The sequence below is a fragment of the Silurus aristotelis genome, assembly GCF_946808225.1.
Source record: "Silurus aristotelis genome assembly, chromosome: 8".
Taxonomy (NCBI): Eukaryota; Metazoa; Chordata; class Actinopteri; order Siluriformes; family Siluridae; genus Silurus; species Silurus aristotelis.
This window is the reverse complement of record NC_139581.1, coordinates 27,268,316-27,285,330: the sequence shown is the minus strand read 5'-3', so window position 1 is coordinate 27,285,330 and position 17,015 is coordinate 27,268,316. Positions and strand designations below refer to the sequence as shown.

General features: G+C 43.8%; 2 protein-coding genes and 1 long non-coding RNA gene across 3 annotated transcripts in view; 1 reads left to right on the top strand and 2 right to left on the bottom strand.

Moving 5' to 3' along the window:
* Positions 1-2,047: 2,047 nt before the first annotated feature.
* Positions 2,048-3,755, bottom strand: LOC310730019 (uncharacterized protein; the record flags this gene model as incomplete). The annotated part of the gene is made up of 3 exons (XM_083548761.1): positions 2,048-2,780; positions 2,859-3,393; positions 3,458-3,755. 3 exons carry the CDS (start codon positions 3,753-3,755, stop codon positions 2,048-2,050), a joined length of 1,566 nt encoding a protein of 521 aa, XP_083404887.1.
* A 3,616-nt stretch (positions 3,756-7,371) lies between these two features.
* LOC310730127 (calcium-activated chloride channel regulator 4A-like) lies at positions 7,372-12,909 on the bottom strand. Its single transcript, XM_083548939.1, has 7 exons — positions 12,867-12,909; positions 12,563-12,669; positions 12,270-12,479; positions 10,736-11,006; positions 10,457-10,621; positions 9,290-9,508; positions 7,372-8,306 (listed from the first exon to the last, which is right to left on the bottom strand). Exons 4-7 carry the CDS (start codon positions 10,953-10,955, stop codon positions 7,936-7,938), a joined length of 975 nt encoding a protein of 324 aa, XP_083405065.1. The 5' UTR covers positions 10,956-11,006; positions 12,270-12,479; positions 12,563-12,669; positions 12,867-12,909; the 3' UTR covers positions 7,372-7,935.
* A 490-nt stretch (positions 12,910-13,399) lies between these two features.
* Positions 13,400-17,015, top strand: part of LOC310730159 — a 52,887-nt gene continuing 49,271 nt past the window's right edge. The window contains exons 1-2 of the long non-coding RNA XR_014534738.1: positions 13,400-13,846; positions 14,674-14,836. This is a non-coding gene — a long non-coding RNA (uncharacterized lncRNA). The remainder of the gene's footprint in view (positions 13,847-14,673; positions 14,837-17,015) is intronic.

Below are 17,015 nucleotides of genomic sequence, written 5' to 3'. Positions count from 1 at the left end.
GTTAGATATGATGCAATCCTTAAAACTGGCTTAATCTTGTTAACATTGATGCATAATGGCTAAAGAGATCAGTTTCTGTGAAGGTTTAAGTGTTTTCACTGCGTTAAAAAACGCTTTGGGAACGCCTCGCATTGTCCACACTTTGAATCACGTAAAAAATCAGGCCAATAGGCAAGTCGTGACATTATCGGCGGGCAACGTCGTGTAAACCAGGAAGCTACAAAACGGCTGAGCGATGGTAGCAACATGGAAAGAGGAAAGAGAAGGCTTCACTGAAAACGTCTCTAGGTTACGACCGTAACCATAGTTCCCGGAGGGAACGAGACGCTGCGTCGAAACGCTATGGGAACGCCCCTGCGTGACCACGCTCTGAACCACGTGTGTAATCTGACCAATAGGCGTTTGGTACGTGACGTCATCAGCGGGCGACGTCGCGTAAACCGGAAGCTGCAAATGGCTGCGAGATGGACCAGACGCTAGCTACTGCTCGTTCAGGTAAGCGCAGCAGGGATGCAGGGAGTGTGGCACGGAGACCCAGTGTCTCGTTCCCTTAGGGAACTATGGTTACGGTCGTAACCTAGAGACGTTCCCCTTCAGGAACTCGAGCTGCGTCGAAACGCTATGGGAACGAGTGTCCAATCACGCCACACTTACCAGACCCTGCCTAAAGAGTGAGGGCCTTGGCACCAGCACGCAGGACAGAGGAGCCCGGGGTGGCTCTGAGATCAAGGTCATAGAACCTGACAAAGGTCAGCGGGGTGGACCAACCCGCCGCGTCACAGATGTCCTGGAGTGGGACTCCAGCGGACCAGGCCGTAGAGGCCACCACACTCCGGGTGGAGTGAGCTCGAACCCCGAGCGGTGCGGGGAGGCCAGAGGACTCGTGAGCTGACACAATCGCATCCACAACCCATCTGCTCAATGCTGCTTATTGGCCGGGAAACCTTTCCTATTAGGGCCATAGCAGACCAGCAGCTGCTCTGACCTCCTCCACGGACTCGTCCTGCGGAGGTAAATGTCCAGTGCTCGCACTGGACACAGCCGGTGCAGTCGCTCCTGTTCAGGGGCTGCATACGGAGGAGGGCAGAATGCCTGCAAGACGACAGGACGTGAGGGAGCCGAAGGCACCTTAGGCACGTACCCAGGTTTCGGGTAGAGAAACGCCCTGGTCATGCCCGGGGCAAACACCAGGCGGGACGGGGCCACAGACAGAGCCTGCAGATCCTCGATCCTCTTCAGGGAGGAAACTGCCAAGAGCAAGGTGGTCTTGATCAACAGAAACCTAAGGGCCACATCGGCTAACGGCTCGAAGGGGGGCTCAGACAGAGCCGCCAGCACAACAGCCAGATCCCAGACAGGCACTCTGGGTCGTGTCCCGGGCCTTAGCCTCCGGGTGCCACGGAGGAAACGTGTCACCAGTGGGTGCCTGCCCAGCGACTGCCCCGCGGGCGGGGTGCCATAAGCCGCGATGGCGGACACGTAAACCTTGAGGGTCGAAGGGGACAACCCTGCAGCAAACTGTTCCTGCAAGAACTCCAGCACTGAACCGACCGGGCAGTTAACTGAGTCCAAACCACGGTGCGCACACCATGACGCGAACAGTCGCCACCGTGCAGCATACGACCTCCTCGAAGAGGGAGCCCTGGAGTGGAGAAGGGTGCCAACTACCTCGGTAGAAAGACCAGCCGCTACGAACTGTGCCCCCTCAGGGGCCACAGCCACAGCTTCCACAACTCCGGGCGGGGGTGAACCAGGGTTCCGCCTGCCTGTGAGAGGAGATCGCTCCTGGGAGGAATTTCCCACGGAGGGCCCTTGAGCAGGGACACCAGATCCGCAAACCATGGCTTGCCCAGCCAACGAGGCGCTACCAGGAGGAGACAGACTCCTTCCCGGCGAACTCTCTCCAGAACTCCAGGGAGCAGAGCGATCGGGGGAAAAGCGTACAGGCGTAGCCTCGGCCACGACTGCACCATGGCACACAGACCCTGGGCGGAGTGGCCACTCATGACCGCTCCCCACCCCGTGAGGGAAGCGTCCGTCGTCAGCGTCACGCGACGGCACGGAGCCCCCAGCACCGGGCCACGGGACAGGAAAGGACGGTCTTTCCAGACATCCAAGGCTTGAAGGGCACCCCGATGTTTCCCCTGAGGGAGAACCCCCTGCCCCGGAGCCACCACTGGAGGAGCCTCATGTGCAGGAGCCCGAGCGGAACTATGCTGGACGCAGCCGCCATGAGACCCAGCAGCCTCTGAAACTGCCTCACAGTGAGTGGCTGGCCTTCCCGCACTCTCCTGACGGCGGCGAGGATGACCTCGACCCGAGCAGGTAACAACCGTGCCTGCATCCTGGCCGCATTCCACACCACGCCCAAAAAGGCGGTTCTCTGTGCCGGAGAGAGCACGCTCTTGCCGGCGTTCAGCCGAAACCCGAGCACCTTCATGTGGGCGAGGACGACATCTCGATGCCGAACCGCCTGAAGCTCTGAATGAGCCAGGATCAACCAATCGTCGATGTAATTCAAAATGCGGATGCCCTGGAGCTGCAATGGGGCCAGTGCTGCATCAACGCACTTCGTGAAGGTGCGGGGCGAGAGTGCCAGGCCGAACGGGAGGACCCGATATTGGTATGCCACGCCCCCGAAGGCAAACCTCAGGAACCTCCTGTGTGCAGGAAGGATGGCGACGTGAAAGTACGCGTCCTTCAGATCTATCGTGACGAACCAGTCCCCGGACCTGATCTGAGTCACGACCCCCTTGAGGGTGAGCATCCTGAACCTGAGCCTCCTGAGAGAGCGGTTCAAGAAGCGAAGATCCAGAATGGGACGCAACCCGCCATCCTTCTTCGGAAAGACGAAGTACGGGCTGTAGAAGCCTGACTCTCGAACCGAGGGGGGAACCACCTCGATGGCCCCTTTCCCCAGGAGTGTGCGTACTTCCTGTTCCAGGACCAGAGCCTGCTCGGGTCCCACCAGTGTGGGACACATCCCGTTGAAACGGGGAGGAGAGAACGCAAACTGGATCGCGTAACCGCCCTCTATGGTCCGCAGGACCCACCGGGAGACTTCTGGCAGCCCCTTCCATGCCGCCAGAAAGTTCCTCAGGGGAACCAGCCCCTCGGGGATGGCCTCTGACCCACTCAGAGCAGCTGGGGCGGAGCCCTGCAGCTGATGACACCTCGTGAGAGGCGGCGGGTCTTCCCCATCCGTACCGAGACTCTGGGCGGAAGTGGAGGGAGACACCCGCTGGAGGGAGCCCGTGCTCTGAAGCACATCCTGTGGCAGAGTCAACGGCCCGCCCCCCTGGTGGTGCGGGGGAGGGACGGGCACCGTAGCGAGAGGTGTGCACCGTCTCTTTGACGGAAGATTGTCAGGATTTCCGCACCACAGCCCGTTTGCTGGAGGTGAGGGTGACCCTCAAGTCAGCCCGCTCCTTCTTGGGCCCAGAGCGCCGCCTCGGACCCTTAGGCCCTGTCCGCGGAGACCGGGTGGCAACGCTCTGTTTCTGGGCCTTGCGGTGCCTGGAGGGACCGGGCTGGGGCTGCCGCTGACCAGCCCCACGTGATCGGCGAGGGAGGTACTGCTGAAACGCAGCCGACTGCTTCTTAGACTCCTGAAACCTGTTCACGACCGCCGTCACCGCGTCGCCAAACAGGCCAGGAGAAGCCATCGGTGCGTTCAAGAGCACAGCTCGATCCTTGTCCGGGAGGTCGGACAAGGTGAGCCACAGATGCCTCTCTGTGGCCACCAGGGCCGCCATGGACCGACCAACGGACCAACCACATTCGCATAGAGCGAGGAGTGGCGAGACGAAGAACGCGCTGAGTACGGCGTCTCCCAGGAACTGGACACCTCAGCGTGCAGATCGGGGAAGAACGGCAGGCCCGGCACAGAGGAAGCGACACAGGACGCAGAAAGTGCTCATCCAGCTTACTTGGTGCGCGCTTTTTCTGCTGCTCCACCGGCCAAGCTAGATCCAGCTTAGCAACGGCTCGTGTCATGACCTCGAGGAGTTCCTCGTACAGCACAGGCTGCGAGGACTCCACGGGCTCGCTAGCATCCATCAGCTCTCCCTCCTCGGAGAGAGAGACATGCAATGCCGCGCTGCTCGTACCGGGAGAAGAAGCAGCCATCGGGCCTGCTTCTCCGATAGAGCCGAAGCTCAATTCAGCCACGAGCGCCGGCGCCGCTTTGCCTCGGCGAGAGCGGGACCGGAGCCGCGAGGGAGAGAGCTCTTCTCAAAGAGCGCTCTCCGAGAGCGAAGCGTGCGCATAGCCATCCGGCTACAATGCGAGCAATCACCACCCTCGAGAGCCGATTGTGCATGCTCCACTCCCAAGCAAACAACACACCGATCATGAGAAACCTTGTCGGTAATAAATCGCGGACACGGATGAACGCACCTACGGAAACCTTGCCTGCCAGCCATCACTCGATCAAAACACAGCGAAACTTACCTGAACGAGCAGAAAGCTAGCGTCTGGTCCATCTCGCAGCCATTTGTAGCTTTCTGTTTACTCGATGTCGCCCGCTGATGACGTCACGTACCAAACGCCTATTGGTCAGATTACACACGTGGTTCAGAGCGCGGTCACGCAGGGGCGTTCCCATAGCGTTTCGACGCAGCTCGAGTTCCTGAAGGGGAACTTACACCAGGCCACGCAGAGCATGTCAAAATCTCTCAAGAGGCCCAAACCACCCTCAGACTCCAGAGGGTTAAAGATTGTGTGCCTTGAACTAGACATTATTTTTCAGTTGTCATTTTTTATGTTAACTTCATTATGTTTAATACATCTGTAAGCAAAGCATTTCTTTTAGCTAAACTTTGAAGGTTTGCTTCAATATTTCTACAAAGTTGTAGATATTCCCACTCACCATGCTTTACAGTATGGATAGATTTCTTTGGATTGAATGCCTAGATGAATTTTAACCGTAGGTTGTGCTGATCATTATAGCCAAATAGCATAATCTTTTGTTTTTTACAAGGCTAGGATTTCAATCTAGTAATAACCTGCAAACACCTGCCTTTATATGCTTGTCTTGGGGTAGGGACTTCTTCCTTGCATGTGTTTTACATGTTCCTTTTTATATTACTTTATGCCTCCAACTCCTTCAGTTTCTGGTTGTCTTTGGGTTTAGTTGACCTTTATTTTTATTTAATTTGTTAAATGTAATTTCTTTTGTAGAGTGCCTAATTTTTTTAGTGTTTGGAAATTGCTCTTAAAGAAAGAAGCTGTAGTAAATGCAGTGAATTATTTAGTCTTAGTGATAGAATATTGTTTTTGAACAGCATCAGTTCTGGGCCCACACATTTTCTGAGCAAGCAGGCATAGACAAATTAATGCAAATTTGGAGAAACTGATGATCTCATGATACAAGCCAAAATAGTTTTGAATATAAATTACTCTGGGCTTTCATAATGACTGCTGTCTATATCTGATTTGACACTTCTAAAAGCTATCATCATATGCAGAGCTAAAGATGTTACAAAAGCACAAGTCACAGCAATGGCATGTCACCAGAAGCACAATTTGTACATGCCATTACAAAAAAAAAAGATTGCAGCCTGCATTCAGACGAAGCAGACCTCCAACAAATAACCAAACTCCAAAGTCAATGAGAAGAAGCACAAACGATTGTGGCAAATGCAGATGCATTCATCAGTACCCTGCCTTTAATATGATATGTCAAATATGTGGCAAAAAGAACCATTTTGCTGTCATTTTGCGGTAACATGCTTGATTTAGACACTGAGCTATCGCAAGTAGACACTTTTTATTGGTACCAGAATTCAGTCAAACTGTGCTGACACAGACTGGCAAACAAATTGGCGTATGGCAGGCACAACTGCTAACTTGGTGCTAACAAGTGGTCTGTGCATCAGAAATAAGAAAAACGCCACACCCAGAGTCTGCTTGAACCTAAACTGGGCCATACTCCGTCAGCACTACAACATTCCCACCCTGAAGAGCATACATTATGAATTAGCTGGCAAAAAGCTGTTTACCATCCTGGATGATAAGGTCGGATATTGCCGGATTAAACATGATGAGGATTTAGAAGACCTGTGTGCTTTTAACACGTTGTGGGGCAGGTATCGCTAGGGACATGCCTAATGAACACTGTTTTGCATGTACAAACAAGAAGCATGTTTCTACAACGCTCAATAAAAGTTACTATATAATATCTTAGTAAAACTGCAGTAGTCCTGTTATTTACTCATAATTATATAAGAAGTCTTAGACACAGATTTCAATTAATTCTTTATAGATTTCACTGCCTATAATCATCACAGTGTTCCTTTACTATGTACATTATGTATCACTGCTGTATATTAATAACTTATCTTAAATATGGGTATATTTTTGTACACTTTACCATTATTATTAAAAAATTTAATAAATCACAGGGAACACTTTTGCTTTAAAAATTTTTGTTTTTTATTGTAAAATAATTCATAGGAAATTAGTCTAAAAAATAATCAAGAAGTCAGCTTATCAAAGGAAATGTCTGCACAGCTTCCTCAAACTTTATATTGTTTTTAGTTACTGTACAAACTAAATAGAAAAGCTGCAGGCTTTTATTTTCTTATCTCTGTGTGGGGACTTCTTCCTTGCATGTGGTTTACTGTCTTTTTATATATTAGTTGATAACTTTTTTTATCAGTTTGTTGTCGTCTTTGGGTTTAGTTGACCTGTATGTTTGTTTAATTTGTGGAAGTTAATTTTTAATTGGTCAAGTTTCTTTAGTACAGAGGCTTATCTTCTGATGTTTGGAAATTGCTCTTGAAGAAATAAGTTGGACTGTGGACGTCCTAATTGATATTAAGTTTATAATAATTTGTTTCTTGTCATAGTATGGACATAAAAAGCACATCATAGTTTAGCCACTCTAAGTTTCTTATGTGTCAGAGATTTCAACCCCTTATAGTTGATGACCCAAAAGTGTATGATCCAATAAGGGTGAGCTTTAAGGCACGGTGTAAACATTATTTTACTCACAATCTTTTGACAAGTTTCTTACTGTGTATAAATAATAGAGACTGTAGGCCTCTAATTATTTTATTTTAATTTAATAATTTATCCAATGTCTCTGTAGTCATGTCATTTGTTACATTTTTAATTAACTAAAAATAAACTTTAAACTCTACATTTCCTGCCATGCAAAACATCTATTTATCAAACTGTAGTGTGTACACTAGTAGTATGTGTTGTAATCATTTTGCCTTTTCCTTGTGTCTATTTTTCCTTTTTTGAGAAACAAATAAATAATTTCCAAAGAATTAAGAGCTATATTTTATATGAGCTTTATTTATAGAATAGAAAAGAGAAAGATGACCATTGTGTTACATTTAACATTTTTTCAATATAAACTTTTAATAATTGTACATTGTCCTTTTTTCTGTTCAGTATGATTTACAGTGCTGTACTGATTAAGATTTTACCTTTCAATTAATATTTTCAGGGCTGTCATTATTGTAGATTATAATAATTTGTAAGAATGTGTTCCAGTTTGTACAATGATGGGAGATTTGATCAGTAAAATAACAGAGTATTAAAATAAAGGGAAGCTTTTTGGTTCAACCGTATAATATATCGCCTTTAACAAAAGAGAATCAGATCATAACCTTTGCTAAGTTCCACATTAAATAAGTAAATATATATTTCAGAGAACCGGCTACTACAAATCTGTTCCGTGTTCCTGTAGAGGTTTCATTATGTGTACATATGTAATATCCATCTAATATGAAATTATGATACATTATACAAATACATTAGTCAAATTGATATTTCTGTAAATGTCTATGCTTTTAACTAGTGTTAATCATGATATTTAAATATTCATAAATCAATAGAAGTAATCTTAGGTTAAGTTTAAGAAAATAACATACTTTAAAACAGATGTGAACATTGCAGTGCAGTGTATTGAGAATTTATTAATCAGTCATTTCTTTTACGTTTTACTGCCCATGTGATGACTACAGCTAAAACACATGCCACTAAGGCCACAACAAAGACAGATATGATGATAGCATTTGGGCCTTGATTTGAAATAAGTGAGGGTCCTGGGACATAATTTGTTGCTCGAGCAATGTTGGATACCTCAGACTTGGTTGACTCTTTGTCCATTGACAGAACAGCAAAGAAAAGTGTGGTGCCATTTTTTACTGTAATATTAGGCTGAAAAAAGTATTGTTTAGCAAAGCCTGACTCTTGAGGAACAAGTGATGAACTGTTGTCCAGATCACAACTGGTGAAATTATCTTGAAGCATCTTTAAATCGTCACTCCATCTGATTTCATAGGATTTGACTTGAAACAGAAAAACATTTAAACTTTTAGATATTTAAAACATACTGACTACATTTTCTGAGGGTATAATCTGTACTCTGATAACTCTTTTGTATGTGTACTGAGATAGAAATTTGAATAAAAAAAATCTTAATATGCTAAGTGTATTCACCCACAGTATCAGATTATAACTATATATATTTACAACATGTTTAGCAGATGCTATGAAACTGTTTCGAGTAGTGTAGCAAGTTTTGCATAGTATATATATTTTTGCTTTCTTAAGCAGATTATTTAAAACTTTATTAAATTGGAGCAAGTACATTACATTATTTGTATAAATACAGCAGTAAACTGTCTTATAGCATTCAGTATCTGATTTATCCTAAACAAGGCCAAAGTGAATTCAGAGACTATACTGGGGAACACTGGGTGAGGTGAAAACACACCCTGGAGCAATGTAGCATAGAGTCCACCTACAAGTGACACTACATATATAGTAAAAGCCTTTTGTCATATGAAGAAATATTTTTCCCTTTTACAAAGTTCTAATACTTTATTGCTTCTCTAGTCAGCTAATTTATTGGAAAACAAATAGCAGACGTGCCACAGAGAATATACCTAATAATAAACGCATAAATAAAAGATTGCTATCACTTTCAGAGCATTTCTTATTTTTAATATTTTAACATTTTTAATATCACAGGAACATGACAACATTTGTTGATTGATATAAAGAGCAAAAAGGTGAAGCTGGTGAGAAAAGAAATCTGGAATAGTGCAGGGGGAAGTGGTAACTTAGTGGTTAGAACATTGGACTGTAGATCACAAGCTGTCACTACTGTCCCTGAGCAAGGCCCTTAACCCCTTAGCTGCTCAGTTATATGAATGAATAAATAATTAACAGAGTGTCTTGCCAAATGCCATAAATATAAAAACCATTATGATGTTAAATAATGTTAAAAATTCTAATCTTGACTGCTATAAACTTGCAAAAGACTCACCTTTTTCCACATCAAAGTCCTCACCAGGAGCTGTCCAGTTGAGAAGCACGGTGTCCTCCTTGATTTCCGCAATTAGATCCGTGATCTTGCTTGGAGGGAAATTTATAGTTGTGTCTCTTTCCACTACAAAACTTTCCCCAGTGACTGTTCTTGTGAAGTTGCCCACATCGACTGGCTGCACATTTATTGGGGGATTAGAAGGGTTTAATTTTACTTCACCTGGAAATTGGACACATTAGCCAGTTATTGCTGTATTTCCTATTATTTAAATATTTTGGCAGTTTACTTAGTATATTTTTCAATATACAGCTAAACCAAGATATTTGGTTAATGCAAGTAATGTTTGCTTTTATATTTCCAATCCAATTCTTAATATGGTCCAATTGTATATTACACACATACAAAGTCAGAGCCCCAACACCATCCCCACCACATCCTTACTTTCTTCAACACTATCCCATGTTCTTGCTTATTATTATTAGTGTATCTAAACCATATGAGCAATGTGTATTGTTTTGATAACTGATATTCAAAATACTTTGGGAGGAGAATCTTTAAGCGTATAGACTAATTAAGCATTAAGTAAAAACTAAGTAAACAAATTAGATAGGAGCTAGGGCTTGTCCCTTTAACATCGCTATCTCAGTCTCATCAAACAAATAAATTGCAAATATTGCACAAACAGCACATATTCTGCCCCTCATTCAAAATGCAGTCATACGGTTCCAATCTTTGCATAGATTTATAGATTTATTGTTTTGTTTTGTATTTGTATAGAATGAAATAGTGGAGTATGTCAATTTTATCAACTTTTTTATCATCCTTTTTTTCCAAAATAATTTGGTCTTTTTCTCCACAGTCTGTAGTAATTTATTTTAACAATTTAATATTAAACTCTGTCTTCTTACTGATTGGATTGTAAGAGAACATTATGATCCTGTTTTAGAATTAAAAACAGGATATCCAGTGTATCTTCCTGTATAGCAATGCTAATTCTGCTTTATTCCAGAGAATTATGATGTTTTACTCCTGACATTAGTGATATTACTATTGTACCATTGAACATTCAGTTCATTATAACATTTATTTATGGAAAACATCCAGCACACTAACGTTTTGCATAATGGTGGACAATTCGACTGAGTGAAAATAGAAAACAATAGTTACCATCCACAATATATCCGGGTATATACAGACTGCCACTGTGTCTGCTGGAGAAAACCTGGACTGCTCCCTGTTGATTTTCCACTCTCACTTTTAGATTGTATTTTCCACGCTTTAATTTAGTGAAATATCTTGAATAGATCCCATCATCTTTGAACACATCAGCTCCTGCAATAATGTACATGAATACATGCTATTTGTCTAATGTTTCATTTAATGTTTAATTGAATAATTTCCCCAGCATTTCTTATTGTATGCAAGTTAACATTTTTTAATTGTTACCTGCTCCATTATCAAAGAGTTGAAGTTCTTCTGAGTGCCCAGTATCTGATCTCAGGTTTGCCCAAACACTGGCCCCCAATACAGGATTATAATTCTGACTGACCACAGCCAAAACAACCATGGGTTTGGTTCCATCACTGGTCTGCTGGTCCATTCTGGCTGTAACTGTGACTGGGTAAACATCTTCATGAGCTGCCCGACTAATTACTGTTAAACTCATTTGTTGTGCAGATGTTTCTTTATTAAAGAAGCTGTACCTCCAATTTCCTGGCTTCAATACAAAACAGGGAATGAAATTGTCTTGCATTAGTATTTTTTCTTTTGTTAATTTATAATATTGTGTTGTGATCAGTGTTGGGGAACGTTACTTTTGAAAGTAACGCATTACAATATTGAGTTACTCCCCAAAAAAGTAACTAATTGCGTTACTTAGTTACTTTTTATGGAAAGTAATGCGTTATATTACTTTTGTGTTACTTTTGCATAACTTTTTCTTACCTGGCTAAGGCTTGATCTCTTTCAGGCCTTACAGGTGTAAAAGGTGAGAAGTTCTTGTACTAGTGTTTAATGCAGTAATGCACGGGTGGCCAACCCGCGGCTCGTTTTTATGGCTGGTTTTATGCGGCTCTTACGTTCATATCGAAGTTTGTGTTTGTTTGTTTTTAATGTGTGTGTTCGCTTCGCTTAAGATCAATACGGTATTTTTTAAGACTTAAATGATCTCGCCCCTACTGGGAAACTTTGCGGTATATTCATCTCACGCACATGCGCAGTTGACGAAAATACCGCATTGAACTCAAGCGAACACGCACATAAAAAAAAAACAACACAAACAAAGTCTGTGTTTTCTGTCATTATGTTGGTGTGTGACATTTACAATAAATCTGGCGCGTGTGTGTGAGAGAGGAAGGGATGGGTAATGTTCATGTGTGCCCATGTGTATGATGTGGCTCGGGTTAGGGTTAGTATCTGAAAATCTACTGAAAATCTATTTACTAAATATTAATTTACTGAAATCAAGCCTTTGTTGTTTATCTTGAGGCGGGGTGCAGGTTTCATTCGGCTCTCTCTCTTCCAAATCTGTATTGCTGTGCTTTGCTTGCAGATGTTTTTTTAAATTTGAAGTGGTATTTTTTGCCGTTGACAAAAGCTTTTCACCAACACATAATTTACACTTAACGATTATTCCCTTCTCCTTTTCCTCGACTATTTCGAAATAATGTGAATACTTCAATCGCAGTAATGTAATGCTCTGTCCTGCCATCTCCGCTTCTAACCAGCTTCTGTTCCCACGGCTCGAACGTAGGGGTGCGCGATTCTACGAGATTACGTTCATTTTAATGCAAAATAATTGAACTGAAAATTAACTCGCATTACTTTTTTTTAAAAGTAACTCAGATATTAGTGTGTAAATTTATAAAGTAACGCGCTACTTTACTCGTTACTCCAGAAAAGTAATATTATTACGTAACGCACGTTACTTGTAACGCGTTACCCCCAACACTAGTTGTGATACAAAATACTTTAAAATAACCTCTGCAGTTCCTGGAATAGTGAAAGTGATTGTGTTTGCACTGTCAGTGATGTGTCTCTGATCGTAAACCACACCACTTGGTGACACTATATTCACAGTTGGTGCACGTCTTTCATATATTATTGTAAAGGTGGTGCGGTTTCCTACAGACCGGTCGATGGGAACTGTTCCATTAAACCAATCTTTAACATCGGTTCCAGTGCTTTCAAGCTGTTAAAAAAAAGTAATAAATATTATGTGAATACTCTGACTTGTGATGATAAAATTTCTTGTGGTGGATGTGCGTCACTAACCTGAATGGGCTGTGTGAAGGAGTTTCCATCATACACTGTCAATGAGGAAAAGGCATCCACGAGCTGGTTGGAAAGTACAGATTATTCGGCTACGATAAACTTCCCATCTAAATAAATAGGAATCCAATTCTATTGTTATAGAATGTAATGCAGCAACAGTAGTGCAGTGTTATTCAATGCATGTATGTATTTACTCTGCTCTAGATTTAGAGCTGAAACTATAAAACTGTGAAATGATAAAAACAAACCAGGTAATATATCAAAATCAATATCGATATGCAATATCACATTCAGAGAATCTTACCGGTTTGCTCTGCCATAGTTCTCAGTATATTGTCTGCACTCGTGCCAAAAGCTAAAGTGTGAATAATTGCACCACTTTAAGCAGATTCCTGCAAACAGTCCTGAACATTATCAGATGCTTCCCCATCCGTCAGAAAAATAATTTCATCTCCTATTGTTTGTCCGTCATCTGTTCGAAGAAGCTGAAAAGGAAAAAGAAATAGTGAATAATCACAATAGACAGACCAGTGTGACAGTGGAATTTAATTCACTTAATCTCTGCAATGCATAAGATAGTATTGGATATTTGTGTCTCACCTCAAAGCCTTTTCTGAGTCCTTTACAAATATTTGTTGACCCACTTGCAACTTTTGGCAAGCTATTAATTAGTTTCTGTCTTGTGGCCGGTCCATCTATTTTTGTCACTGGGCTTAGTATTTGAGCATCAGTACTAAAAGTCACCAGACCCACAAATTGTTGTTCATCTATTATTTGGTTTAAGAAAATCATAGCAGCTCGTTGTTGTTGTTGACTTATTCTCAGCCCCTTAAAAAAAAAAAAACATATTACCCATTATCTAAAAACACAAATATGTACAGAACAGTTTATTGAAAAAAAATTATTGAAGGTTTTATTTAAATTTTTTTCATTAAACAAGTGCTGAACGGGGGCATGTTCTTAGGGGATTTGCTGGACAACTGGCACAAGTCTTTACTGATGTTTTCTGCCTGTAACTGGCCAAGGCCATGGTTCCCATATGCCTGAAGACTACAACCATCATTCCAATGCCCAAGCATTCAGCTGCAGAATGCCTGAATTATTTTCTCCAGCACAGTCTCACGGCATTTCCTGATTTAGTCACAAACTTTATTCTATTGATTCGTGTTCATGGACACAAATTTCCCTCTTTTTTTGTCACTCAGCACAACTGCCTCTGTCTGGCTTCGTCTACATAGCAAGGGAGGCAAAGGATCATAGGAAATGCTGACAGAAATGCTAAAGGTAATCTTTTTCCCCATTTTTTTCAGAGAATAAGGCAGAAATTATACAGTTAGGGTAAGGGTAAGGGTTATAACGTATTAAATGTGTCTCAAATTTAGCCAGTCTTCATTATTTAACTGGGAGAATATATTTACTGTATTTTGACTGAAAGGAACCACTGACAATGGTTTATAATAGCAAGTAGTTTACCGAATATAAAGCAATAAAAACAAGGATAAAATCCCCTGTTTATAAAAAAAAAAACAATAGAGCGTCCGTGGTATCCAGTGGCAGAAAGAAAACTTTGGCGGAGGCACCAAAAATACTTCCTATTGAAATACATTACACAGAAAGTCATCCTCAGTGACACAATAAAAGAGGAAAATTCGTGTCTATGAACACAAACCAATGGAATACATTTCATGACTATGTCACGAAATGCTGTGTGACTGGGCTGTTGCCTCACAATGGGCCAACCACCTACACTGGACCCACACTATTTTACCTTTCACCTAAACAGGTTGACACAAGAATTTCCATACGTATTCATACAGCCCTCACCCACCTGGATAGGAACTTATACCACACATATATCAGAATGCTGCTTATTGACTTTAGTTCTGCATTCAATACAGTCATCCCAACTAAACTGGCAACCAAGCTCAGTGACCTGGGTATCTGCAACCTCCCCTGGAAATGGATTTTGGTCTTTCTCAGATTTTCTTCCTTTGGCAATCACACTCTTTCTGAAAACTGGCATCCCACAGGGCTGTATTATAAGCCCACTACACGACTCCCTGTTCACCAATGATGGCGGTCCTCTTGACAACTCCTACATCTTTATTAAGTATACAACAACGACAAATCGACCTACAGGGAAGACATCCAAAGCCTGGCAGCCACCAAACAAACAACCGGACCCTCAGTGCCATCAAGACTAAAGAGCTCATTGTGGACTTCAGGAAATTCAACAGCAGAAGACACTCCTGTTTCTACATAAACCGAACTAAGGTAGTGCCCTAAACACATCCTGCACTAAAACTTCTCATATATGTTTTTATAAATTCTTAGTGTACTTGTTTACCATCTGCTGCACATTTTTACACTGTTTAGAGTAGGGGAGTCCAATACGTAGATCGCGATCTGCCGGTCGATCGCAAAGGTAGTGTGGGTGGATCGCATGATAATAAAATAATAGATGTTTATTGATGCATTTTTATCTTAGGTAGATAATTTTGACTTGGTCATTTTATGAGTAGCTCACATACTGAAAAGTGTGCACCCCTTGTCTAGAGCCTTTAAATTTACTTGTTCTACTCAACAGCTCATGCTCATTTTTCACTGCCACAGCCTTTATATTTATCCACTTGTATATGACATGCTGTACAAAAATATTCATATTTACTGTACTTCACAATTTGCACAATTGGTACTGTTCGCAGTTCTGGTAGATGCTAAACTGCATTTTGTTTCTACGTACCTGCACTACGCAATGAAAATAAAGTTCTATATATATCCATCCATCCTCTCCTTGAACTGCCACCTTAATGTGGTGGAGGGGTTTGAGTACCCGAATGACCCTAGGATCTATGTTGTCCGGGGCTATATGCCCCTGGTAGGGTCTCCCAAGGCAAACAGGTCCTAGGCGACGGGTCAGACTAAGAGAGGTTCAAAAAACCCTTATGAGAAAAAACATACTAAGGACCGTGACGTTGCCCGGTATGGCGCAGCCGGGGCCCCACCCTGGAGCCGGGCCCAGGGTTGGGGCTCGAATGCGAGCGCCTGGTGGCCGGGCTTTCCCCCACGGGGTCCGGCCGGGCTCAGCCCAAAGGAGCGACGTGGGGCCGCCTTCCAGTGGGCTCACCACCTGCAGGAGGGACCGTAAGGGGCCGGTGCTGAGAGGATCGGGCAGCAGTCGAAGGCGGGGCCCTCGACAACCCGATCCCTGGACACGGAAGCTAGCTCTAGGGACGTGGAATGTCACCTCACTGGTGGGGAAGGAGCCTGAGATTGTGCGTGAGGTTGAGAGGTTCCGACTAGAGATAGTCGGGATCACCTCTACGCACGGCTTGGGCTCTGGAACCACACTCCTCGAGAGGGGATGGACTCTTCACCACTCTGGAGTTGCCCATGGTGAAAGGCGGCGGGCTGGTGTGGGTTTGCTTATAGCCCCCCAGCTCAGCCGCCATGTGTTGGAGTTTACGGTGAATGAGAGGGTCGTTTCCCTGCGCCTACGGGTCGGGGATTGGTCTCTCACTGGCGTGTGTGCCTACGGGCCAAACGGCAGTGTAGAGTACCCAGCCTTCTTGGGGTCTCTGGGAGGGGTGCTGGACAGTGCTCCGACTGGGGACTCCGTCGTTCTACTGGGAGCTGTCAACTGATCACCACCAAGCATACTGTGAGGGTCTGCTGGGAACGTTTGGCCGAGTCTCCTGTCAGAGAGATCTTCAACTCCCACCTCCGGCAGAGCTTTGACCGGATCCCGAGGAAGGCCAGAGATATTGAGTCCGAGTGGACCATGTTCTTCACCTCCATTGTCGAAGCGGCCGCTCGGAGCTGTGGCCGTAAGGTCTCCGGTGCCGGTCGAGGCGGCAATCCCCGAACCCGGTGGTGGAAACTGGAAGTAAGGGATGCCGTCAAGCTAAAGAAGGAGTCCTATCGGGCCTGGTTGGCTTGTGGGACTCCTGAGGCAGCTGACGGGTACCGGCAGGCCAAGCGAACTGCAGCCTGGGTGGTTGTGGAGGCAAAAACTCGGGCCTGGTCTCCGCAGAGAGCTCGGCTCTGCTCCTGGTCTCCGCAAAGAGCTCGGCTCCGCTCCTGGTCTCCGCAGAGAGCTCAGCCTCGCTCCAGGCTCCTCCAGAGAGCTCCGCCCTGTAATAATAAAAGAAATTTACAAAAAAAAAAAAAGATATGTATATATATATATATATATATATATATATATATATATATATATATATATATATATATATATATATATATATAATATTATAAGTGCCAATTATTACACCATTACATATTTGTGAGTTGCAAAAGAATGTGAAACTCGAGGACCATACAGTTAATTTGAAGGGCTTTTTGGACTTGCGTGAAAATATGACAATGTTTTAGGTCATATGCAGAAATCTTTAGGTTAATGCAGAAAGATGTACAAAATTCTAAAGGGTTCCTTAAAATTCAAGTACTTCTG